Consider the following 25,063-nt stretch of genomic DNA (forward strand, 5'->3'; position numbering starts at 1 on the left):
ACCTAGGCCAGTCAGTTTCTCTCACCAGGAACTCGGCTTTGATGGAAAGCAAGTAGTTGGAACAAAGGCATTCTGACAGCAGCCTCCTGGAGAGATTTCTCTTGAGTTCCTGCCTCTGGGAACCCTGGAGCTTCCATCCTTCAAGGCCTTCCTGCGGCTTTGCTATTCACCTTTCCCTTTCACTCTGTGAGATAGTCAACATCTTTCCCAACACTTCCATCTCTGTTTTAGACAGGAAATATTTGTTGCTTATAACCAGATAGCCTTCACTGATAAGCGTTCCCTCTGAAGATCTTCAGACAGGCCCCGACTTGCTGCCACCCAGCTGTCTTGCACCCACCCCATTTATGAAATGCCAGACGTCAAATCCTGAAAGTCCTTTATCCTCAAAGTCTGCAAGGTAAGTGCTCTCATTATAGCCATTTTGTAGGTGAGGAACTGCGATTCTGAATGACGTGGGCGACTGTCCATGGTTACAGCTAGAACTAGGAAACTTGGTTAATACTTGTCAGTAAAACTTAGTGTGGCCCGAATAAAGGAGATTAATGAAAGGAACATGGGAGGGTCTCTGGCCAAGATAGCACCTTTCCTCATCTCTCTTTTTCTCAAAGCACATAGTCAGCCATCTCTACAAGAAACTAATACAGCAGCCAATGGATTCATTCTTCCTGCATTAGGTGTCCACTCATTGTCCAAACAGTATTATTCAGGGGAGTGATATACAAAAACATAGCCAGTGAGGCCTATCCTCTCAGCAGTGCCTATGGGAATGAAGTACGTGGGCGATTCTTAGAGAAAGGGCACGGGCTGGGAGACACTTGCATGCATTTCACTACCACTCCCTGACACTTGCTACCTGCTATGATGTAGGTGTGAGCGGAAGTGTTGGGAAGCATAGGGCAGCAGCCATCCCTGAATGCAGCCTAGAGCTATATGCTCCCCCACCCAATCAGGGAATCTGTTCAGAAACAGAGATCTAAATGAGCCATGGTGGAAAAGAGGTTAAGGTTAGAAGATGAGTCTACCTGTCCAACTAACTCAAACAAGTGTTAACATCCTCCTTTGGCCAGGCCTTGGGAAGAGTTCTTAGCACAAGTGCCAAACTACAGGGAAGAGAAAGACCTACACATCCTGGACAGCTGGTAAGAAAATAACAGGATCACTTAATCATTCATTCAGTCATTTATTCAACACATGTTTGCTGGACATAGACATTCCAGGTTAGGTGACATAAGTAGAGTGATTGTCTTCATGGGATGAGAAAAATAAGCAAATAAATGAGCAAAATAATCACAAATTGAGAAAAGGGCTATGAAGTAAAGAGGTAAGGTTCTGAGACAGAATGAAGTGTATGAGGTGGTATGGATGAAGTTGGTGGTGGCAATCGGTTATATTTGGCATGTGGGAGGGTCTGTGATAAGCTAGAATGGATAAGTCGAATAGGCAGTTGGATTTAAACCTGGGGCATGGAGAAACGGTTTGGGCAGGCCATGGAAATCTGTTAGAGCCATGGAAACCGAAGGAAAGGTCCAGGAAAAAATATATAAGGCAGATGTTGTACGTTTTACCTTTGGCTGTATGCATACACAGGACACGAACATTTTCCACGTGGTAAGAAGCGGGTTACAAGAAAATCGTAAAGCTGCGCAGCTTCACCTCCCACCTCCCGCAACCAGACTACATTTCCCAGAATGCCGCGCGAAGTGCGCGAGACCCGAAATGGCTCACAGCCACTTCCGGCGCAGATGGCCCCGGATAATCATGGCGACCCTCAGAGTGTCTGTGTCGCTGTGGGGCCTCCTGACAGGTATTCGGAACACCGAGCGGGTCTCTTTCCCGGCCCGAACTCGGCTCCATCTCGGCACCCTGCTCCAGCCGCTGCCCAGGCCCTGCGGGGCGGGGTTGCCATGCCGTCGGCTTGCCTCTGAGGCGGGTAAGTGACCTGTCAGACGTCCGCTGGCGCGTTTTCCTGGGAGACCCAGAGCGTCCTTCTGGCTGGCGAGAACCACGCGGGCCCCACCCCCTCATCCCAGTCCCCGGCTCCTCTAGCAGTGCTCCCTTAGACCCAGCCGGCTTCCTTCTGTACCTTGTACCTGAAGGGTCTGTTATCGCCCACCTTTGTAATTCTTCACTCGCTTAACTAACAGTGCCTGAGTTCGGTTCCTTGCAAAGCACAGCTACGTTTGGGGAAACGGCCAACTAAACTTTGAGGGAACTCGTGGCCCAAGGGGGAGGTGGCAGTATAGTGTGACCCAGGCTGTGGATAGGGGATCGCACATAAGAGTAGCGCTCAAACTAGGTTGGAAGGGGCAGGGAAGGGTTCCTGGAGATGATGACGAACGCTGAGACCTGGCTAACCACGCTATAGGGAGAAAACAGGAAGCATTTCAGGCAGAGGAAACAGCACAAGCAAAAGTCCAGAAATGAGACTGAAATACAGGTAGTTTGGAAACCCATGTTTTAGGTAGGATTGATAAGGGTTGGTTATGGCTTTGGCTCTAAGTTTAAAAGGAGAAATCAGTGTTGCTTCTCAGGTTTCTGGCTTGCACAGTTGAGTGGAGAATAATCCCATTTATACCAAGACAGAGAAATTGTCGGAACAGGTAGGGAGGTGAGGGAAGAAGAAGCAGGAGTAGATGAGATGAGCTTGGCAGGAAGGCAGAACTAAACGTCTGTTTGCACACGTTAAATTTGGGGTGCTTTTGAAATTCTAGTGTAGGTATCTAATACGCAGTTCATATCTGAAGTGAGAAACATCTGGTGAAAGTGGTAACTCAAGCTGGGGGAATGGGTGAGACGGTCTGAGAGAATAGTGCTGAGCACATATTGTCTGCCAGGTGCTTTAAGTGACCTGGGTGTTAGAGATGAGTATAAGACAGGGTTCTGGCCTTTGGGGGAGCACGTTGTTTAGTGGGGGATGCAGTGAGAAAGCAGACTGCCTTAGTTTTTTTTTTTCTAAATGATATTGGAAGTCATTGGTGAGTTTCAAGCATGCATGATCTTGATCATATTTAAAATTTTTTTGTTTTATTGAGATACAATTAACATACAGCATTGTATAAGTTTAAGGTGTACAACACAGTGATAATATGTTGTGAAATTCATATGTCATGAATTATTACTACAGCAAGATTAGTTTACATATTTTCTCCCCTGTAGATACAAAGAAAAGCAAAAAACATTTTTTCCCCTGTGGTAAGAACTCTTAGGATTTACTTTCTTAACAACCTTCATATATGCTTTTCAGCAGTGTTAACAGTTTTTATCATGTTGTACATTGCATCCCTAGTTCTTATTTATCTTTTGGCTGGAAGTTTGTTTTTTTTTGACCACCTTCTTCCAATTCCCCCTCCTCCTACCCCTTCATCTGGTAACCATAAGACCACAAGTCTGATCTCATTTTCTTTTTTCCTTTTAAATATTTATTTTGAGAGAGAGAGAGAGAACCCATGAGTGGGAGAGAATCTCAAGCAGGCTCTGTGCTGTCAGTGCAGAGCCAGATGTGGGTCTTGGTCCCACAAATCATGAGATCATGACCTGAGCTGAAATCAAGGGTCAGACGCTTAACTGACCTAGCCACCCAGGCACCCCCGATATCTTTTTCTGTGAGTTTTTGTTTGTTTTAAGATTCCACGTGTAGTTGAGATCATACAGTATTTGTTTCTCTGCTCGACTTATTTCACTTGGCATAATGCCTTCACAATCCATCCATGTTGTCCCCAATGGCATGATTTCCTCCTTTTTTGTGGTCACATAATATTCTTTTACACGTGTGTGCATGCACACACACACACATACACACACCCCCCACAACTTTATTATCCATTGATGGATACTTAGTTGTCTCCATATTGTGGCTGTTGTAAATAATGCTGCTTTGAACATAGGGGCACATATATCTTTTCAAATTAGTGTTTTGGCTTTTTTTGATAAATAACCAGTATAGTGGAATTAACTGGGTCATATGGTATTTCTATTTTTAGTTTTTTTCAGGAACCTCCATACTTGTTTTCACAGTGGCTGCACCAGTTTACATTCCGAACATCAACATTGCGCTAGAGTTCCTTTTCCTTCACATCCTTGCTAACATTTGTTGCTTGTCTTTTTGAGTCTAGTCATTATGACAGGTGTAAGGTATTATCTCAATGTGGTTTTGATTGGCATTTCCCTGATGAGTAGGGATATTGAGCATCTTCTCACGTGTCTGTTGGCTATCTGTATGTCTTCTTTGGAAAGATGTCTGTTCAGGTCTTCGGCCCATTTTTAATCAGATTATTTGCTTTTTTGGTGTTGAGTTGTATTACCTTCTTTATATATTTTGGATATTAATCCCTTATCTGATTTATCATTTGCATTCTTCCATTTAGTAGGTTGCCTTTTCATTTGTTGGTGGTTTTCTTTGCTGTGCAAAAGCTTTTTATTTTGATGAAGTTCCAGTAGTTTGTTTGCTTTTGTTTCCCTTTCCTGAAGAGTTCTATCTAGACAAATGTTGCCATGGCTGATGTCAGAGGAATTACTGCCTTTCTTTTTTTTTTTTTTTAATTTTTTTTTAAGTTTATTCATTTTTGAGAGAGAGAGAGAGAGAGAGAGAGAGAGAGAGAGAGAGAGAGAGAGAGAGAGAGGTAGACACAGAATCCAAAGCAGGCTCCAGGCTCTGAACTGTCAGCACGGAGCCTGACGTGGGGCTGGAGCTCACAAACCACGAGATCATGACCTCAACCGACTGAGCCACCCAGGCGCCCCTCTTTTTTTTTTTTTTGTAGGAGTTATGCCTTTAATCCATTTTTATTTTTTTTTTTTTTTTAAATTTTTTTTCAACGTTTATTTTTATTTTTGGGACAGAGAGAGACAGAGCATGAACGGGGGAGGGGCAGAGAGAGAGGGAGACACAGAATCGGAAACAGGCTCCAGGCTCTGAGCCATCAGCCCAGAGCCCGACGCGGGGCTCGAACTCACGGACCGCGAGATCGTGACCTGGCTGAAGTCGGACGCTTAACCGACTGCGCCACCCAGGCGCCCCTTAATCCATTTTTAGTTTATTTTTGTGTATGGTGTAAGAAAGTGACTCACTTTCATTCTTTTGCATGTAGATATCCAGTTTTCCCAGTATCATTTATGGAAGAGACTGTTTTTTTCTCCATTGTATATTCTTGCCTCCTTTGTGGTAGATTAATTGACGACATAAGGGTGGGTTCACCAGGGATATTGGCCTGTGGTTGTATTTCTTTTCTTTTCTTTCTGGTTTTGGTATTAGGGTAGTGCTGGCCTCACAGAATGTATTTGGAAGCTTTCTTTCCTCTTCTACTTTTTTTTTTTTCTTAAAGTAGGTTATATATGTAGTGTAGAGCCTAATGTAGGGCTTGAACTCATGACCCTAAAATCATGATCTGAGCTAAGATCAAGTCGGATGCTTAACCCACTGAGCCACCCAGGTGCCCCTATTATTTTGGAATAGTTTGAGGAGAATGGGTACTAACTCTTCTTTACAAGTTTGGTGGAATTCACCTGTGAATCCATCTGGTCTGGACTTTGTTGTTGTTTTTAAATTGTGGTTTAACTTTATCACTTGTAAGGGGTCTGTTCACATTTTCTATTTTTTCCTGCTTCAGTTTTGGAAGATGGTTATGTTTCTGGAAACTTACCCATTTCTACTAGTTTGTCATATAATTTTTCGTAGTAGTCTCTTATAATCCTTTGTATTGTGGTGCTGGTTGTTACTTCTCTTTTAATTCTGATTTGGGTCCTGTTTTTTTTTTTTTTTTCTTCTTGATGAGTCTAGCTATAAGTTTATCAATTTTGCTTATCTTTTCAGTGAACCAGCTCTTGGTTTCAGTGGTCTTTTCTATTTTTTATTCTGTTTCATTTATTTCTGCTCTAAATTTTTTTATTTTATTCCTTCTAATGTTGGCCTTGTTCTTTTTCTAGTTTCCTTCAGGTAGAAGGTTAGATTGTTTATTTGATATTTTTCTTGTTTCTTTGGTAGGACTGTATTCCTATAAATTCCCTTCTTAGAACTGCTTTTGTCGTGCTCCAAAGATTTGCGGCTGTTGTGTTACCATTTTCATTTGTCTCCATATCTTTCTTGTTGATTTCTTTGTTGACCCATTGGTTGTTCAGGGGCATGTTGCTTAGCCTCCATGTGTTCGTGGTTTTTTGTTTTGTTTTGTTTTTTTCATTTTTTTTTCTTTTAGTTGATTTCTAGTTTTATACTGTTATGGTTGGGAAAGATGCACGATATAATTCAGTCTTAAATTTATTGAGACTTGTTTTGTAGTCTTAACATGTGATCTGACCTGGAGAATGTACCATGTGCGCTTGAAAATAATGTGTATTCTGTTGTTTTTGGATAGAATATTATGTATACATGTGCTAATAAGTTCATCTGGTCTAAAGTGTCATTCAAGAACATTGTTTTCTTACTGATTTTCTTACTGGATGTTCCATCCATTGATGTAAAAGTGGTGTTAAAGTGCCTTGCTATTATTTTATTATTGTTACTTTCTCTCTGTATGTCTATTAATATTTACTTTATGTATTTAAGTGCCTCAGTGTTGGGTGCATAGATATTTACAATTATATCTTCTCATTGGAGTGATCCCTTTATCATTATGTAATTCCTTGTTTCTTGCTACAGTCTTAGTTTTGAAGTCTATTTTGTCTGATGTAAACATTACTATTTTTTTTTCTTCCATTTGCGTGGAATATCTTTTCCCATCATTTCACTTTCAGTCTCTGTGTATCTTGAGTTCTGCAGTGAGTCTCTTGTAGGCAGTGCATAGATGGGTCTTTTTTTTTTTTTTTTTTTTTTAATCCATCTGCACCCTGTATCTTTTGTTTGGAGCATTTACTCCATTTACATGTAAAGTAATTATTGATAGGTATTGTACTTATTGCCATTTTAGTAATTGTTTTCTGGTGGTTTTTTTTTTTTTTTAGCTCTTCTCTGTTCCTTTCTTCTTTTGCTTTCTTGTTGTTTGGTGGCTTTCTTTACTGTCATGTTTAGCTTTTTTTCCCTTTTTTTTTGTGTGTGTGTATTACAGGTTCTTGATTTGTGGTTACCAGGGGTGTATATATAACATCATATATGTATAGCAGTCCCTATTATTAAGGTGATGGTTGCTTAAGTTTGAACACATTCTGAAAGTACTATGTTTTACATTTTTCCTCCATGTTTTATATATATATATGATGTCATATTTTACATCTTTTTATTTTGTATATCCCTAATATTTCTTTTAATTTTTGTAGATATAGGTGATTTTACTGCTTTTGTGTTTTAACTTCCATAGTGCCTTTATAAGTGATTAATGTCCTACTTACTATATGTTTGCTCTTACCAGTGAAATTTTTTCCTTTCACAATTTTCTGAATTGTAGTTATTGTCTTTTTTTTTAACCACTTAAAGGATTCTCTTTAACACTTCTTGTAAAGATGATTTAGTGGTGATGAACTTTAATTTTTGTTCATCTGGGTAACTCTTGATCTCTCCAATTCTGAGTGATAGGTAATTTTGCTGGGTAGAGCATTCTTGGTTGTAAATTTTTTCCTTTCAGCACTTTGAATATGTCCTGCCATTCCTTTCTGACCTTCAGATTATTTGCTGAAAAATTAGGTGATAACATTATGGGAGTTCCCTTGTGTGTAATTGTTTGCTCTTGCTGCTTTTAATATTCTCTCTTTATTGCAAGTTCTGTCATTTTAATTATATGTCATGGTGTGGACTTTTTTTGGTTCATCGTGTTTGGGGATTTTTGTGTTTTCTGAACCTGAATGTGTTCCCAGATTAGGGATATTTTCAGTGATTACTTCTTTAAATAAGTTTTCTGCCCCTTTCTGTCTCTCTTTTTCTTCTGAGATCCCTATAGTACTATGTTATTGTGCTTCATGATGTTATAGAGGTCCCTTAACCTATTCTTACTTGTTATTTTTTTCTTTTTGCTATTTAGGTTGGTTGTTTTCCATTACACTGTCTTCCAGATCACTGATCCATTTTTCTGCATTCTGTAATCTGCTGTTGATTCCCTCTTGTGTATTTGTTCTTTCAGTTATTGTATTCTTCAACTCTCATTGATTATTTTTTATATTTTCTATCTCTTTGTTGAAGTTGTGAATTCATCTATTCCTCTGTCTCAAGTCTAGTTGGGTATCTTTATAATTGTTACTTTGGTCTTTTTGTTAGGCATATTCCTTATCTCTATTTTGTTTAGTTCTTTTTCTGTAATTTTTGTCTTGTTCTTTCCTTGTGGACATATTCTTCAGTCTCCTCATTTTTTTCTCACTCTCTGTATCTGTTTCTGTGTATCAGGTAGGTATGTCTCTTGATGTCTAAAGTAGTATCCTTGTGTAGAAGAGGTCCTGTGGTGCCCTGTAGCACAATCCCTTCTTGTCACCAGACCACATGCTCCAGGGGTGTCCCCTGTGTGGACTGTGTGTGTCCTCATTTTGTGGCTAGGCCACAACTTCTGTGGGCATCCTGATGGCTTGGGCTGGCCCTTAGCTCAGTGGGCTCCATGTCCTGCTTCATTTGCCGCAGGCACAGTGGGCAGTGTACTGTCCTGTTGAAAGGCCTGGCTGCGGCTGCCATGAGCTTGCTGGTAGGTAGCCTGGTTGTTTCCAGTTAGTCGTTGCGACAGCTGAAGGGGGCAGGGTTTGTTCCCCATGCAGGCAGTAAGAGGCCTGGCTGGCAGGAATTGAACACATGCTGGTGTGTGGGACTATCTCCCCCACTCCCCGTGGCAGGAATTGCTTTGGAGGGGTGCCTACCAAGGCAGGTGGGTTGGGTGGGACAGGTCCACGGGGCAACACTGAGGCAAGGCACATGCTGCTAGCAAGGTAGATGAAGAGTGTGTTAGAACAGGCTCCGTCAAGAGTCTGGCCGTCTAGGCTTGGGGAGGGCAAGAAAAATGGCACCACCATCACTTTTGTTCCCAGGGAAGTTTCCTGAAGATTCCTGTCTTTCTGGCACACGTCCTCAGCTTCATCCATACATATCTTTCACATATGCCCCAGGTGCTTTTCCAACTGCTGCCTTTGTGCTGTGTCTGTGGTGAGTTACTTAGCATGCTGGGTCTCAGGTTTTTTAACCTCTGGCTGTCTCAGATTTTAAAATCAACACCACTCATTTTCAAAGCCAGATCTTGTGGGGACTCCTTTTCCCAGTGTGGGTCTGGGAAGGAGTCCAGTCTAGGAGTCTGATCTTCTTGCTCCTCTGTGCTTGTGATATCCTTCTTGTTTTTGGTTAGTTGAGCCAGGGGTTTGATTACTGACTGTGTTTCCACCCATCCTACCCTTTTTGATGTGGCCTTATTTCTACAACCAGCTGTGGGAGATCTGTTCTGCCAGGCTTCAGGTCATTTTCAGGGTTAGTTGCCATACGTGTAGTTGTTGCCTCTGTGCATCCTTGGGGTGAGGTGAGCTCAGGATCCTGCCACTCCACCATCTTCCCTGCATTCCTCCTTTTTGATTTCTTTCGCCTCCTTGGCTAAATTTATTCCTAAGTATTTTATTGTTTTTGATACTGTTGTCGATGGGATTGCTTTCTTTCTTTTTCACATAACTTGCTGTTAGTATAGAAATGCTACTGATTTTTAAATGTTAATTTTGTATCCTGCAACTTTACTGAATTTGCTGATTAGATCTAATAGTTTTTGTTTTGTTTTGTTTTGTTTTTTTTTGTGGAGTTTTTAGGATTTTCTACATACAAAATCCTATTGTCTGCAATTGGATACAGTTTTACTTGTTCTTTTCCAATTCTGAGAACCTTTTCTTTTTCTTGCCTAATTGATTGGCTAGGACTTGAAGCATTATGTTGAATAGGAAACATCCTTGTCTTATTCCTGAACTTAGAGGAAAGGCTTTCAGTCTTTCATGGTAACTGTGGGTTTAGCATATATATAGCCTTTATTATGTTAAGGTATGTTCCTTCCCTACCTAATTTGTTAAGAGCTTTTATCATGAACCAATGTTGAAATTTGTCAAATGCTTTTTCTGCATCTGTTGAAATGATTATATGATTTTTCTGTCATTCTGTTAGTGTCATGTATCCATTGATTTGTGTATGTCAAACCATCCTTGCATCCCAGGGATAAATTCCACTTAATCATGGTGAATGATCTTTTTAATGTGCTGCTGAATTTGGTTTGCAAGTATTTTATTGAGAAATTTTACATCCATAGTTATCAGGAATATTGGCCTGTAGTTTCTGGTAGTGTCCTTTTCTAGCTTTGATATCAGACCAGATTGGGTGTGTTCAGGGTGGTATGGCTGTAGAGTCTGGCTTTGGTATCAGGATAGTGCTGGCTTCGTAAAATGAGTTTGGGAGTGTTCCCTCCTGTTCAGTTTTTTGGAGGAGTTTAAGAAGGATTGGCAGTAATTCTTTGAATGTTTGGTAAAATTCACCTGTGATGCCATCTGGTACTGGCCTTTTCTTTGTTGGGACATTTATTATTGCTGATTGAACCTCCTTAGTAGTAATTGGTGTGTTCAGATTTTCTGTTTCTTCCTCAGTCTTGGTGAGGCATATGTTTTTAAGAATTTTTCCATTTCTTCTAGGTTGTCCAGTTTTTTGCCATGTAATTGTTCACATTAGCCTTTTAGGATCCTTTGTATTTCTGTAGTATGAGTTGTAATGTCTCCTTTTTCATTTATAATTTTGTTGATTTGGGTCCTTTCTTTTTTTTTCCTTGCTTAGTGTAGCTAAAGGTTTGTGAATTTTCCTACCTTTTCAAATAACCAGCTCTTAGTTTCGTTAATCTTTCCTGTTGTCTTGACTGCGTTTTTAAGAGATTACTCTGGTTGTTCTGTGAACAGTGGTCTACAGTGGTGTCAGAATGGAGTCTGAGTCATTCTTGGAGTCAGGGAGACTCGTTAGGAGGCAAAGGCAAGAGATGAGGATGGCCTTGATCAGAGTAGTGGCAGTGGGAAATGGAGGATTAGAGAGATTTATGAGGTATAACAGGCAGTATGTTCTGTGTTAGTGTGCTTTTTTTGTAAAATGGGGATAATTATGGTATTGCTGGGGTTGTGAAGATTAAATGTGCTGAATACGTAACATTTTTAGCTCAGTAAGTACTGGTATATAGTAAGCACCTAACAAATGTTATTTGTTATCATTGCTGTTGCTGTTACTACTGCTCTTTGGCTAGATGTGGAGAGTAAAGAAGTCAGGAATGACTGTGAGATTTCAGGCCCACATGACCTATGGATGCTGCTAAGATAAGGAACAATAGGAAAAGCAGGTTTAAGATGGGAGAAAGTTGATGGGTTCTGCTTTGGCAGTACTGGGGTGCAAGTGAGATGTCCATGGGTTAGGTGGTTGGAGGATGATCTTAACTGAAGATTCAGATTTTAGAGTCACCAGCATATAGAAGTAATTAAAGTTGGAGCGCCTGGGTGGCTCAGTTGGTTGAGCATCTAACTTCAGATCAGGTCATGATCTCACGGTCTGTGAGTTCGAGCCTCGCATCGGGCTCTGTGCTGACAGCTCAGAGCCTGGGGCCTGCTTCAGATTCTGTGTCTCCCTCTCTCTCTGCCTCTCCCCAACTCATGCTCTCTCTCTCTCAAAAATAAATTTAAAAAACTTGAAAAAAAAAGTAATTAAAGTTATATTGCTAGGATATCATTCAGGGAGAATATAGGAAGGGAGAAGAGAAGGATTTTTAGGGGAATCAGCATGTACAGGACTAGCAGAGGAAGAGGTGGCTGGGAAGGAATGGCACTTATTTCCTCTCTTTTTTTTTTTTTTTCTCTCTTTCTTTTTTTTTTTCCTAATGGAAATGGAACAGGGGAAGTTAGGCAAATGGACAGGCAAACTGCATAAGGCAGAGATGATATCTGGTCTCCTCTCCTGTCCAAGCCTCTTCCATGACACCCGCTTGGCCTTTTCAGTCCCACGTCGTAATCCAAGCCTGTGTTTCCTAGTTGCAGCCCCTTAGCTTGGAATTTCCTTCCCTTTATTCTCTGTGCTGTTCCAGCCCTTGGGAAGCCTTCTTTGACCCTGCCGTGTCCATCTCTGCTCCAAGAATATGTATGTGGCACTTGCACTGGGGGCCACCATGAGAGACTAGAGCTGATCTAGGCTCTAGAAACAAACTTTGGTTTGAATCCTGACTCTGTCACTTAATAGCTAGTTGTCTTTAAGGAGGCTCCAGTGTCCTCATTTATAAAATTGAGATATCAATACCTATTTTGTGGGTTGTTTAAACATTCCTGAAAAATATGTGTAATGCGTGATGTATAGGAGACAACTCTGTAAATTATTATGATTAACATTATTACATTACTTAGTTTAAAAATTTTACTTTGAAGTAATCTCCACATGCAACATGGGGATCGAACTCACAACTCCGAGATCAAGAGTTGCATGCTCTACTGACTGAGCCAGCCAGGTGCCCCAGATTAATTAGTTTTTTTATGTTGCTTTTCCACTAGATTGAGTGCCTTTTTTCCAGTATTCTTAATCATTGTAAGTGGTCAGTAAATTTTATCAAGGAATGGATGAATGGATTTCATAGGGATTAACATTATGCATACTGAGGTAGACATTTTGTTCATCATTTCTATTAACTTTTCTGTTTTGAGGTCTCGTTGGCTTGTCATTTTTACCATCTTCTTATTTACTACAATCCATTTTAACAGAATCTGGTAGCTCAGAGATCAAGAAACCTACATTTATGGATGAGGAAGTCCAAAACATACTCATCAAGATGACAGGCTTGAATCTGCAGAAGATTTTTAAACCAGCTGTACAAGAACTGAAGCCACCAACCTATAAGCTGATGACCCAGGCACAGTTGGAAGAAGTACGTGAATGCAGACATATGGGCAGGATACTTTTCTTTCAAGGGTTAAATTAGATTTCCAGAGGCCCCCTGGACGCTGAGAGCTGCTCTTCCATAGATGCTCATGATGGGAGTTCCAGGCACAGACTGAGAAGAGAAATGGGATCAGGCAGGCAGATAGGAGCAGGGAGCGTGGCTGAAATTAGGCAGATGGGGGCACGTGGGTCAGGCCTGCGTGTCCAAGCAGAGCTCCTCCTCTGCTCCCAAACCTGCTCGAGTGTCTTTTCTTTGTCCTGCCTGCTTCAGCTTCTTTCCTCAGAAGCCTCCGCTGTGAGCTGCTTTGAAGCTGATGCTTTCGTGGGATTATGAGATCCTGCTGAGGCACATCCTACTCTAAGCTACCAGGGTCCTCCTGGAGTCATGCGTATTGAGTGCTTTGTGGAAAATGCTTTCATGTGTGAATATGTGAAGCATTATTGCCCATTACAGTCAGAGCAAAACATTCAGATATCCAATAGTATATCACATGAGTAAAAGGTCCCCTTTGAACTTCTCAGAGGTAATCATTGCTAACTGTGTGGCATGGAGCACTGTGGTCAGTGGTTAAGAGCGTGGGATTTGGAGTTGAGTTGCCAGGGTTCAAGTCCCAGTGTTGCAACTTCTTAGCAATTTACTTAACATTTGTGTGCCTTTATTTTCTCTTCCATGGAATAACAGTGTCAGCTAGCTCATAAGGTAGTTGTGGGCATTAAATGAGCCAAATATTTTCAGAGTATGTAAACAATATATGGTACATAGTATGTACACAATAAATGAAATCCTTTCTTTAATTTTAAGCAGCTTTTGTGGCCCGGCTCAGTCTCCGAGCATCTTTTGCTGTGTCGAGAATGGTTGAGTCTGTAGGTGGTGCTCTCAGCCACTGTGGAGAGGCAAAAGCCAGGGTGCAGGGGCCTTTTCACTCACTGAATCGTGGCTACAGCTTTTTCTCTTCGCAGTCCTTGGCATTTTATATCAGTATCTGCTTTTGTCAGATGATCCTTCTTGTCTGTAACGTTGTGGCTTTCCTTAAGAAATGTGTTATTTCATTAGGCTACAAGAAAGGCAGTTGAGGCAGCTAAAGTACGATTAAAAATGCCACCGGTTCTGGAAGAACGAGCGCCAATAAATGACGTGTTAGCTGAAGATAAAATTTTGGAAGGAACGGAAACAGCCAAATATGTGTTTACTGATATATCGTATAGCATACCACACCGGGTGAGTATGTATCTAACTGCAAAATGATCTTTATTTGAAATATGTGCGGTTGGACCTGAGGAACGAGGGTCGACATCACTGTGACCCAGCTGTCTCTGAATCTTCCAAACCAGAATTCCTGTGACTGGGTGAGACCCTTCCAGAAGATCCAGCCCAGCATAAGGAAGAAGAGAAATGCAGACCAGTCCCACATCATCATGTTACCATTTCCCTACAGATTATGGACACAGTATATTCCAGATTGATTGCAGAGAAAGGTGTGCTGAGACAGAACGAGGGGTTTACAGACAGAAACCCACCCCTAAGCCACAAATAGGCAGAAATCTTCAAGGCAGTGGCAGAAGGGGATTCTTTCTGCCCAAGTTAGACTGACTTCCTAAGCTGAAACGTTTTTCTTTCCTGTAAATTCTTGAGGATGCCAGAAAAACCCAGACTGCCTAAAGGATATTCGCTCTTCAGAATTTGCAGCAAGAGTGACAGGTTTCCCCAGATAATTCTCAGATACCACTGCTTCTTCTATTGTGGTTTTTATTCTCTAGCTCCTCTTCCCTTGATGACCAGTTCCAAAAGGGAACTGTGTTTGAGCCTTTTCAATTAAGAGTGACACAAGAGCGATTTATAATTTAGCCCAAAAAATGCACTAGAGTACTACGTAACGCTATGGTTGGGGGAAGGGCCACACCACATTATTCTTTTTATCATATATGATTATGGTTAGAAGACATTCGAGCAGTGTCCATGTCTGTGTACATCAACTGCCTGTATGCCTGACCTGATGAACAAGGATCTCAGAGTTTCATTTTAATTAAAATTTTTGCTTTGGGCTGCTTTATTATACGTTTGCAGTGCTTTGAAGGCTGTTTATGGGAGCATTTTATAACTTGAGAGAGGAACTTAAAATTCAAATTACCTTAGTCCTTTTGAGAAATAATTGTGTTATTTAGGCATCTGCTATTTTTTTCTGTTTGCAGTACTTGATGAAAGTTTTTATTATCCTCAAAACACATTCAGAGACTCTCACATCTCTGAAAAGGTGGAAGTCAGTTAATTTAAACATTAATCAGATGTATATCAAGTATCTGCGATGTGCAAAGTTCTTTGTAAGTCACCGGGTATTGTGAAGAATTATAATCCATAGCTCCTGCCCATTTTAAGTTTTCTAACAGTATCTGAGCAGTGTCAGGAATCTTGCACATGATAAATTGCCCACTGAGTGGCACACACAGTGGGTGGAATTCAGAGGGAAGCCATCTCATGGCCTGGGATTTGGTAGTTGGAAAAGTGAAGAGGCCGGAAGCAGGGAGACAGTCTCTCTGACACATTTATGTCTCCTGTCACTATAAGGAATTACACAGGTGAGGAATTAAGACTCCACATTCTTGGGTTTGTTCCTTTTATCCCAGGGACTTTAGAAGTAGATCACAAAGTAAATAAAGTCTGTTTCAGTGAGACTTTGGAATGGGGAAATGAAACAGTTTGAAAGGTCTCATAGTACTTCTTTCCTCTGAAATGGATTTAGATGAATCTCTGATCAGTTTTTTTTAGTTGAATCATTTTATGTATTGAGCTCACTTTAGGACCATGGTTGTCACTTAGTAAATACGTTCATTTTAGATTTCTGATTGTCAGAGGCAGAGCAGTGATTAGTGAAGGAAGTATCAAATCTTGCCAAGTCTTTGAGGTTTAACATTATCATTGAAATCCTAGACCATTGCATTTTATGTCTCCCAGTTGCATTTTATATTTTGATTGCAAATTATTCATATAATGGTGCTTAATGGAACACTGGAACTAAAAATAAGTCTTCAGAAACTCATTCTTGATTATGTTTTCTATTTCAGGAGCGTTTTATTGTCGTCAGAGAACCAAGTGGCACGCTACGGAAAGCCTCTTGGGAAGAACGGGACAGGATGATACAAGTTTATTTCCCAAAAGAAGGTCGTAGGGTTTTGACACCAGTAATTTTCAAGGAAGAAAATCTTAAGGTAAGGTGACTGTGCTTTCGTAGAGTCAGTGGTGATGGTTTCTTGGTTGAACATTGGCTCTGGTGCTGTAGAGCATTCTGCTTTGATAAGCACAGATATGCAGGGTTTTGTGTTTTTGTTGTTTTTTTCTTTAATTTAAATCCAAGTTCGTTAACATATAGTGTAGTATTGGTTTCAGGAATAGAATTTAGTGATTCATCACTTACATATAACACCCAGTACTCATCCCAGCAAGTGTCCTCCTAATGCCTCTCACCTTTTTAGCATATCCTCCCACCCATCATCCCTCCATCAACCCTCAGTTTGTTCTCTGTATGTAAGGGTCCCTTATGGTTTGTCTCCCTCTCTGTTTTTATATTATTTTTGCTTCCCTTCCCTAATGTTCATCTGTTTTGTTTCTTAAATTCCACATGTGAGTTGAAATCACGTATTTGTCTTTCTCTGATTTATTTCACTTAGCATAATGCACTCGAGTTCCACCCACATTGTTGCAAATGGCAGGATTTCATTCTTTCTGATCACTGAGTAATATTCCATTGTATGTATACCACATTTTCTTTATCCATTCATCAGTCGGTGGACGTTTGGGTTCTTCCATAAGTTGGCTATTGTTGATAGTGTTGTTACAGACATTGGGGTGCATGTGCCCCTTTGAATCAGCACTCCTGACAGATACGTGTTTCTAATGATGACTCCACCACTGTTATCAGTCTTGCAATTGGCTTAGCTGGGATTTGAATGTGGGTGTGAGTTGTGGAGCCTGTATTATCTCTGCCTACCTCTTACTGGGCACAGATGTGGATGAGTACATCTGTCATGGCATCAGGACGGGTGTTGAACTTTCGTGTTTATCTCATCTAATTCCATCTGTGCTGTGTGGTTTTAGACCATGTACAGCCAGGACCGGCACGTTGATGTCCTCAATCTCTGTGTTGCCCAGTTTGAGCCAGATTCTGCTGAATATATCAAAGTGAGTATATTTTATAGTTTCTAAAGTATGGACTTAAGTATGAGTAAGATTTATTCAAGGGAAAGAGAAATACCTGAACATTTATGGAGTACCTGAAGTATACCAGATGTTTTATCCTTACAGCAGCCCTTACAGATGAGAGAATTTAAGTTTGGAGAGTTGAGTACCTTGCTGGAAGTTGCACAGTTAGTAGATGGTAGTTTAGGACCCAAACTTGAATAGGCAAAGCCTGTTCTCTTTTCATTTTATCATACAGGAACAGAGTCGTTTGCTAAAATTTGCCAAAATGTCGTGTGGCTTACAATTCAGTAAGTAATCACGTAGTGCCTTCCATGTGTGAGATAGTCTGGTGGGTAATATAGGCGAGGACATGAACTAAGATCGGGTGTGCTCTGTTAGAGCTGCAGTCTGGCATTGACTGTGGAGAAGGGTGCTAGATAAGTATGCAGATAATTATCACCTTGGGTTTAAGATGTTAGGTGCTAAGAGAAAATTACAAAGTGCTCTCAGGAAAGACTTCATAGGGGTCTTGATCAGGGTTCTAGAAGGGCAGGGAACACGGTGAAGTTGAGTGAGAAGAGGTGTTTCAGGCAGGGAGGAGGAACAGTGTGAAAAACAGGTAGGAAACAGTGTGCTTGCAAATGGCTAGTCATCTGGTTTGCTTGTACATACAGTGTGTATGGGAGGTGTTCAAGATGAAGCTAGAAAAGTAAATGGGGCCGTACTTGACCTCAGAGGCTAGACTCAAGAATCTGGACTTTAGTCAGAAGGCCTTTGAAAGCCTTTTGAACACAGAAATGCCCTATTTATCATATGCAAGATGAATCTGGAAGAACTGAAGGAACATTAGTTAGTAAGAATGGAGCAGTTGATGGGATAGGAGAAAAAGGGAGGAGTGAAAAAACATTCTTGATTTCTTTTCTTTTCCCCTAGTGACCAAGATAGTGGTGGTCTATTATTTCTAGTGGTCTCCAGCATATGTAATAGGTGCTTCGTGAGTAGTGCTTGGCTGCTGAAAAGTAATTGATCTGACTGTAAATGTGTGGCAAACTTGTTCCAGGCTGCCACACACTTCCACAGTGGAGGGCCAGTCTAAACCATACCTATTGGTTAATGATAGTGGAGGCGGGTATCAGTAGACCTGGTTTACTGATACCTTTTTGGGCAATGCTTATGTTAGTAAATGTGCATCCAGTAATCCTCACTTTTTATTTTCATGTTTCTGAAAAATTACATTTTGTGTGGATAGATTCATCATCAGACTTATGAAGATATAGATAAACATGGAAAGTATGACCTTTTACGCTCAACAAGACACTTTGGTGGAATGGCTTGGTATTTCGTAAATAAGAAAAAGATTGATGGTTTACTGATTGACCAGATTCAGAGAGATTTGTAAGTACAATCTTAGTAAGTAAAAGAAATTCTCACAACTATTATAGTAAATCTGTATTTAAGCTATTTTTCCCCATTGATGACAGTGTATTGTCCAATAATAAATACCTTTCATTTACCTCATTTGTTTATGGGTTTGTTCTTCCAGCACAACCCAGTTTTCTCAAGTCTTTGCTTTTGTGGTTTTTGTTTTTGTTTTAATGTTTATTTTTGAGAGACAGAGACAGAGCACAAGAGTGGGAGAGTCAGGGCGGGGGGGGGGGGCGGGGGGAGACACAGAATCCAAAGCAGGCACTAGGCTCCAGACTGTCAGCACAGAGTCTGACACGGGGCTCAAACTCACAGACTATGAGATCATGACCTGAGTCAAAGTCGGATGCTTAACCAACTGAGCCCCCTAGGTGCCCCTGCTTTTGTGTTGTTTAAACAAGGCTAGATTCTCTGAAAGATACGTGGTAGTGCATCTGTATTATATACCTTGGATACTGACTTATCCTGGGCCTCACCAGAGTTCCTGGGGACCAGTGAACTTTCCAGAGACTCAAAAAGGGATTAAATAGGAAATGTAAAGACATAAACTCTGACAGGTGCTTGTTTTCTGGTGGGATTGGAGCTTTTCAGTAAAAGTCATCATTTAATTTATGAAAATACTGTTTTTAATGTCCCTTGCTTTTGCAAGACTTTTAAGATGTTGAAAAAATTAGTTTTCCAAAGTTGCATGAAACAAGGAATATCTGTTGTATGTTTTTTTTGTTTATTTTTGAGAGCACGAGCAGGGGAGGGACAGAGAGAGGGAGACACAGAATCTGAAGCAGGCTCCAGGTTCTGAGCTGTCAGCACAGAGCCTGATGCAGGGCTCAAACCTGCGAACTGTGAGATCGTGACCTGAGCTGAAGTCAGATGCTTAACTGACTGAGCCACCCAGGCGCCCCTGGAATATCTGTTGTATTTTAACATGCATGTATTTTAACTGGTGTGCTCCCAGGTTCTAGCTGAAACTGTACTTTACAGCTTGTGATGAAACTGTTGTTTTTGATTATCAGTTGGATTAGAAATGCCAAGATGACAAGGAAAAGAAACCAGCATGGTTGTAGTAAGGTCAGTAGGCAGTCCTTGACTGACTCAAAAGTCTGAACTACAAGAGGGTTATAGGGATTACTGCCACCTTCAGACTATGAGGAGCTTTGACTCAGAGTATCCTCCACGTAATCTCATCTAAGTCCTTCACATAAAGTTCCTAAGGCATTTGGAACTAGAAGGTGCCACAGGCATTCTTTAAGAAATACAGCCCATATTTGGAACCAGAGCACTATTTCTCATAGAAGCAGCATTCCTAATGGTTGATGACTTCAGGCCAGCCTACTTTACTAGCAAGTGTGTTGTAACCCAGTTCAGAGGGCAGACACATAACCTCATCCCACATAAGCAGGGGGCCGGTTGGCAGTGACATCTCCTGTGAACGAATTTTCTTATAAGGTTTTTAAGATGGAATCATTCTGAAATTTTTTTATTTTAAAGACATTTAACATTTTCGTAAAAAATGTGTAACTGAAAATCAAAGTTCTTTATCAAAATGTAGTAATATATATTATAGTAATAGTCGTTACCGTATTTAAGCTTTAAATTTGAAGCAGTTTACTTGTATACTGGGAGGGAGTTTTGAGTAATCTTTCCTGCTCCACATTAAGTAAAACCATTCTTGTGTGGTTTCTGACCCGGACAATGTGCTGCAAATCTCAGACCGGACAGTAGAGGGTGCACATCCTCACTGAATGAAACACAAGGCAGAACTGGGATTCGGCTCATATTTATTTCGGACTTAATTAAGTCCCAGTGTTGGTTTGTGGTTGAGATTCTTTTAAAATCTGTTTGAACATGGAAACTTATTTGCTCTTATTTTCAAATATGGCTAGGTGTTAAGCTAACTTGTTTAGTAAGATACAGGCATTATACTTTAGCATGAATGTAATAAAGCCCTAAATGGAATCTAAATATATATAGAAACCCATTTAAGCTCCTAACAGGACCACATGCCTAAGCTCTAAAGGGAATTCTTTTTTTTATTTGGGGAATTTTGTTGCCATGTTTATTGGACTTTGTTAGATTATAACAAGCAATACATTTGTAATGAACATGTTTGAATTTTTTTCCCTGGGAAGTTTTACTATATGAACAGCTCTGGTTTCTCATTTCTCCCAGAGGATGGCCTTGGAGTGGATGGGCCTTGGGATAAGCCTAGAGCATTTCTCTAAGGTCACCATGGCTTGAGAAATTCTTTAGTCTCACGATCACTCCACTCTTTATCCACCAGCTCAGATGTAAAGCAGAGAAAATTAATGAGATGGCTGGGAGAAATACTGAATTAGGATGTCTTTATCCTTCTACCCCCAACTGGAAGCCAGTACCTCACTAGTGTGCACAGCATAACCTCAAAAGCATAAGCATTTTAGAAAAGTTGTTACCTCCTCAACTTTGAGGTGACAAATGGTGGGCAAGTGTTGACTATGTGAGAAGACAGTGACTGGTTTGGGGAAGGCTAAAGAGGTTTTTTTGCTGATAGAAGTTGTCTATAGGTGTCTAAAAAGGTAAGTACAAACCAGAAGACTGATTTTTAGATTGCAAAAGTAGAACCTGACGTTCCTTCTGACTCAGGTGCACAATTTCAGATTGGCTTCACTAGGATGCTAATTTTTGACTAGTGGGTTCCTGTGAATAGATAGGTAGCCTGGGAGTCTTTCCTTGGACTCCTAGGAGGCCTCTTGTAAAGGCATTTTCCCACTAATTCAGAGTCTTAATGAAAATTTGTTAGCTGCCAATAAGTTCACTGCTAATGAACTTAAAGGCAGGTGGCTTTGAGCATCCCCTGACCACCAGCCTCCAGCTTATGTGGGAGGAAGGTAGTATTCCTGCCCTCTGAGTAACAGGACATTATTAGCTGCTGGTGAAGTGGGCTGGCCTGGCAGCCATCTACCATTAAGAATGCTGTTTCTATGAGAAGTAAGTAATGCTCCGTTTCCAAAAGGAATATAGTCACACTTAGAATATATTCACTTTCATAAATTGGGCACTCCCTGTACTGATTCCCAGCCTGCCTACCTCAGAGTAGAAATAAAGCCTAAATTGGCCTGTATTCTGAAAATGCCTTTGAAAGTATAAAACCTGAAGGCTTAAAAAATGTCTGGCCCGAGGAAAGTTTGAAGTGTAATTTAGTTTTAAGTTGGCACACATTTTTATAGAACTGTGAAGCAAATGAAGAAAACCCACTGACAGCAGTAATTCCTTTCACCCTAGACTGGATGATGCCACCAGCTTGGTCCAGCTGTATCACATGCTCCATCCAGATGGCCCGTCGGCTCAGGAGGCCAAGGAGCAGGCTGCTGAGGGAGTTCATTTAATTAAGGTAAAGGGACTTTTTTCACCTGGCTGTTGTGTGGTGCTAATTGAGATGGGAAGAATTCTAAAGTGGGTCATATTTAATAGTAACTAAACATTTGTGATCTTGAAACAGTGACCAGAGTCCCATATTTCTTCAGCCTGGATAACAGAAACAGATGGGATGGGAGTGGAGGAGCTGCACGCTCAAGTCCCAAGTAGTTCAGATAGTAGGGCAGCCGCCCCCTTGTTCTTTGAGGGGATCAAGTGATGAGCAGGGCAGTGTGGAGCAGGTAGCACGTGTTCCCAGTGTACCTTCCCGTCCTTCAGGGAGGTCACAATCCTGTCCAGAAGGGGAGAGGGTGGTGCCTGTATTATTACTAAGTCTTAGTTGCATTAGCACTTTGGAGCTGCCTCCCTCTCCCAACCATGGCCTTACACAGAGTTCTCTGTCACTGTATAATTTTCGTCACTTCTAATGCTCAGAATAGACATGGTTTTGTGGATCTGGCTTTTCTCCCAATATTATTTTACCCATACCGCAAAGCAGTTCTAAGGATAAAAGTGACCAGTGATGGACCCCCTAGGAGGAGTAGAGAGAAACTATGGTACTAATTTTGGTTTTCTGTGATTGGTCAGGTAAAGCAAAATGCTTTTGGGGAAAATAAAGTGATTTTTTTTTGAAATCTAATGATTTTCATTTTGACCTAGCAGGGGGTACAATGTCAGGTTTTAATTTTTTTCTGAAAACAGGCTAAGAGACATGGCAACCATGTTAGAATTACTGTGGCTTGAACTGTACTGGATGTTATTTTTTGGTCCATGTAGTATGCTTATTTTATAATCAGAAAAAAAAAATGTGAAACTTGGAAGACTTTTTAAACTGGGACTTTGCTAATGCAGAAATGGAAAACTATAAATAGTACATGTTCTATTGCTTAAGAGTTTCTTTTTTTAAATTTAAACAGGTCTTTGCAAAAACAGAAGCACAGAAGGGAGCATATATAGAATTAACACTACAAGCTTATCAAGAAGCATTCATTAGCCATTCTGCAGCTTCCTGAAAATATTTTTTTAAATAAATTTCTTTTTACTTAAATTATAACCAGCTTTCTGTTAATGTTGAGCTGAATGTTTAAAAATGTCAAAATGAAAACTACAGATGGGAGTTACCAATAAAATTGTTTTTTAACAGTGCCTCTAACAAAAATGCAAAGAAAATCTTGTTACTCCACTCATTTTCCTAGGCCACAGGGGGATAACCGAAGTATATCTGAGTACCTGGTTATGAATTTCTCTCACCAGAGTGGATGGTGCAGTATAAAACAACAAAAAGGTACTTCTTTCTGTATTACCAACTAGGTAGTTTAAACAGAGCCCAGCTTAATGAGGTTTCTGGGTTTCAGATCCTGATTCTAGAAGCAGGTAGCTACTAGACAAAAATCAGGACATAATAATCCAAGTACTAAAAAGTTAGGGCAGGGGTAGGAGGATGAGATCAAGAAAAAAGGGTTAAGAGAATGTGGGTTGATCCCTAGGTGAGGTGTAGTTTTGGTTCAGCCTTCTAAAACTAGAAGCTTATCTTCATTATTTAGAAAGGAAACTTTCGAGTATTTTCATTAATTCAAAAGATTTTATGAGATGTGATCTAGTGACAGTATGAAAAAAAAAAAAAGCCCACATCTGTTTTACTTAACAGGAAGCAGTGATTTAGATGCGGCACATAAACTCCTAGAATGAGGAGAGCACTGTGCTCCCAGTGGGCCACAGCCTTTCCCTATAAAAAAATCTCAGGAGTTTCTTAGAGTCCAAAGAACTGTGGTCACGGTGGCAGTCAACACCTGTTCTTAATGGTTCAAGGGAAACATTACACTTAGTCATCCAAAATATCTTCATCCAGGTTGATGTCTGTTGTGTCAATATCTTCTAATTCCAAATTATCCAGATCTTCTAGTTCGAGTAAACTCTGCAAAGAAAAGAGTTATTGGTAGGTAACTTTTTGAAAAGTTATCTGATTCCTGATCAAAAGAGAACCAAAGCAAGAGTCAAGAGGGGCATTTTCTCATTTCAAAGCCCCTGCTCTGAAAGTGATTATGTCATTGAAATGCAGAGGCCTGCACATCCTGTGGCCATTCATGAGGAGGGAGGAGTGAGCCTGGGGTTCCCATGGGAAGTTTGGGTATAATGTCCTACCTTTTCTTCTTTGTTGGCTGTGTGGGAGGTCACAATAACTGGAGTAGGAGAAGCAGGTTTCCCATTAAGTTCCTGAAAGCCCAAGTGGAGAGAATAGAAAGATGAAGGAATTTGTTCAGGTAATTTTCCCCCAAGGAAAGGCTGTTCAGGATTAGGAAGTGGGACATGGTACTTAAAATGAACAAATCTTAACCAGATTATCTGATTAAGATATTCTACTGACCTGCTGAGCTGCAGATCTTGAGGGCTGAAAGCCTTTTGCCTCTTCCATAACATTTCTTTCTTCATTTGGCTATCAGAATAAAGCAATGATGAATAAAGCAGTGTAATCTGAAGTCCTAATTCATCTATGGACTTGGCCTAAATCCCAGATATTAGCTGTCAATCCACCAATAATGTATATAAATTATAAAAGAGGCCTGGCTCCCTGGCAACTCACCGTGACAAGTGGGTACTGCTTGGCCGGCCACAGATCAGCATGTGTTTCCTTCACCCATTCTTCCACAACAAAGGCTTCTTTTAATCCAGGAAAAAGGTTTTCGTACTCGGTTGGATCAGCAAGGGATTCTGCTGCTTTCTGATTGACTTTTGAAAGATTTTCTCTCCAGAGTTTTACCACCCTGTTGTAGGTATCATGAAACCAAAGGGAAAGTGAGTTAAGTGTGCTCTAGTTTTTATCTGAACCATTTGTTCCTAAAATTAAAAGTCTGTACCTTGAAACCTGACTAGGTAAGTAAGTCCGGGCCAGGAAGGCAGCTTCTGGCAGTCGGCCAGTTCTAATCAGGAGTTCCAGGCAAGCATCAAGCCTAAAGATTAAAAAGGAGAGGCACTAATTATCAAGAATAAACAACGAAGTGTAGATGTAGTGTTGCAAAGTCAGCACTTCCTCCCCAGCTTCCACACATACTCCTCATTTCTGTCACTGAGCCATTAACTGGTCAGCACCAGTGTGTTACATAATCAATGGACTCCAAGAGTGTGAGGGGTAGGGCAGTTGGTGACCATTTTCAATCTCCTAATAACCTATTTTAACAATTCCTAAGAAGAACCTAAGGGGGCTTTTCAAGACCAGCTAAGGCAGCTTATAAGCAAGCACATTTTAAGAGCTTTCAGGG

General features: G+C 40.6%; 2 protein-coding genes across 2 annotated transcripts in view; one reads left to right on the forward strand and one right to left on the reverse strand.

Moving 5' to 3' along the window:
* The first annotated feature begins 1,509 nt into the window (after positions 1–1,509).
* MRPS22 (mitochondrial ribosomal protein S22) lies at positions 1,510–22,860 on the forward strand. Its single transcript, XM_047099038.1, has 8 exons — positions 1,510–1,933; positions 12,637–12,800; positions 13,869–14,033; positions 15,875–16,018; positions 16,905–16,988; positions 18,238–18,383; positions 21,675–21,783; positions 22,724–22,860. Exons 1-8 carry the CDS (start codon positions 1,510–1,512, stop codon positions 22,817–22,819), a joined length of 1,332 nt encoding a protein of 443 aa, XP_046954994.1. The 3' UTR covers positions 22,820–22,860.
* A 508-nt stretch (positions 22,861–23,368) lies between these two features.
* The window catches only part of COPB2 (COPI coat complex subunit beta 2), a 32,040-nt gene continuing 30,345 nt past the window's right edge, over positions 23,369–25,063 (reverse strand). The window contains exons 18-22 of the mRNA XM_047099036.1: positions 24,662–24,754; positions 24,388–24,568; positions 24,172–24,240; positions 23,949–24,020; positions 23,369–23,721 (exon numbers count right to left, since the gene is read on the reverse strand). Coding sequence (XP_046954992.1) covers positions 23,629–23,721; positions 23,949–24,020; positions 24,172–24,240; positions 24,388–24,568; positions 24,662–24,754 — 508 coding nt within the window. The 3' untranslated portion in view covers positions 23,369–23,628. The remainder of the gene's footprint in view (positions 23,722–23,948; positions 24,021–24,171; positions 24,241–24,387; positions 24,569–24,661; positions 24,755–25,063) is intronic.

Source organism: Lynx rufus, unplaced genomic scaffold, assembly GCF_022079265.1.
Source record: "Lynx rufus isolate CCGP_SWC_20201006 ecotype Redwood Valley unplaced genomic scaffold, mLynRuf1.p SCAF_5, whole genome shotgun sequence".
Taxonomy (NCBI): Eukaryota; Metazoa; Chordata; class Mammalia; order Carnivora; family Felidae; genus Lynx; species Lynx rufus.

Bases quoted from the DNA above. Each gene is read 5' to 3' on its own strand.
- MRPS22 (XM_047099038.1), top strand. From the start codon at position 1,510: ATGGAAACCGAAGGAAAGGTCCAGGAAAAAATATATAAGGCAGATGTT. The intron at 12,801-13,868 runs GTACGTGAATGC...TTATTTCATTAG, and splicing joins CCCAGGCACAGTTGGAAGAA to GCTACAAGAAAGGCAGTTGA. The intron at 16,989-18,237 runs GTGAGTATATTT...TTGTGTGGATAG, and splicing joins ATTCTGCTGAATATATCAAA to ATTCATCATCAGACTTATGA.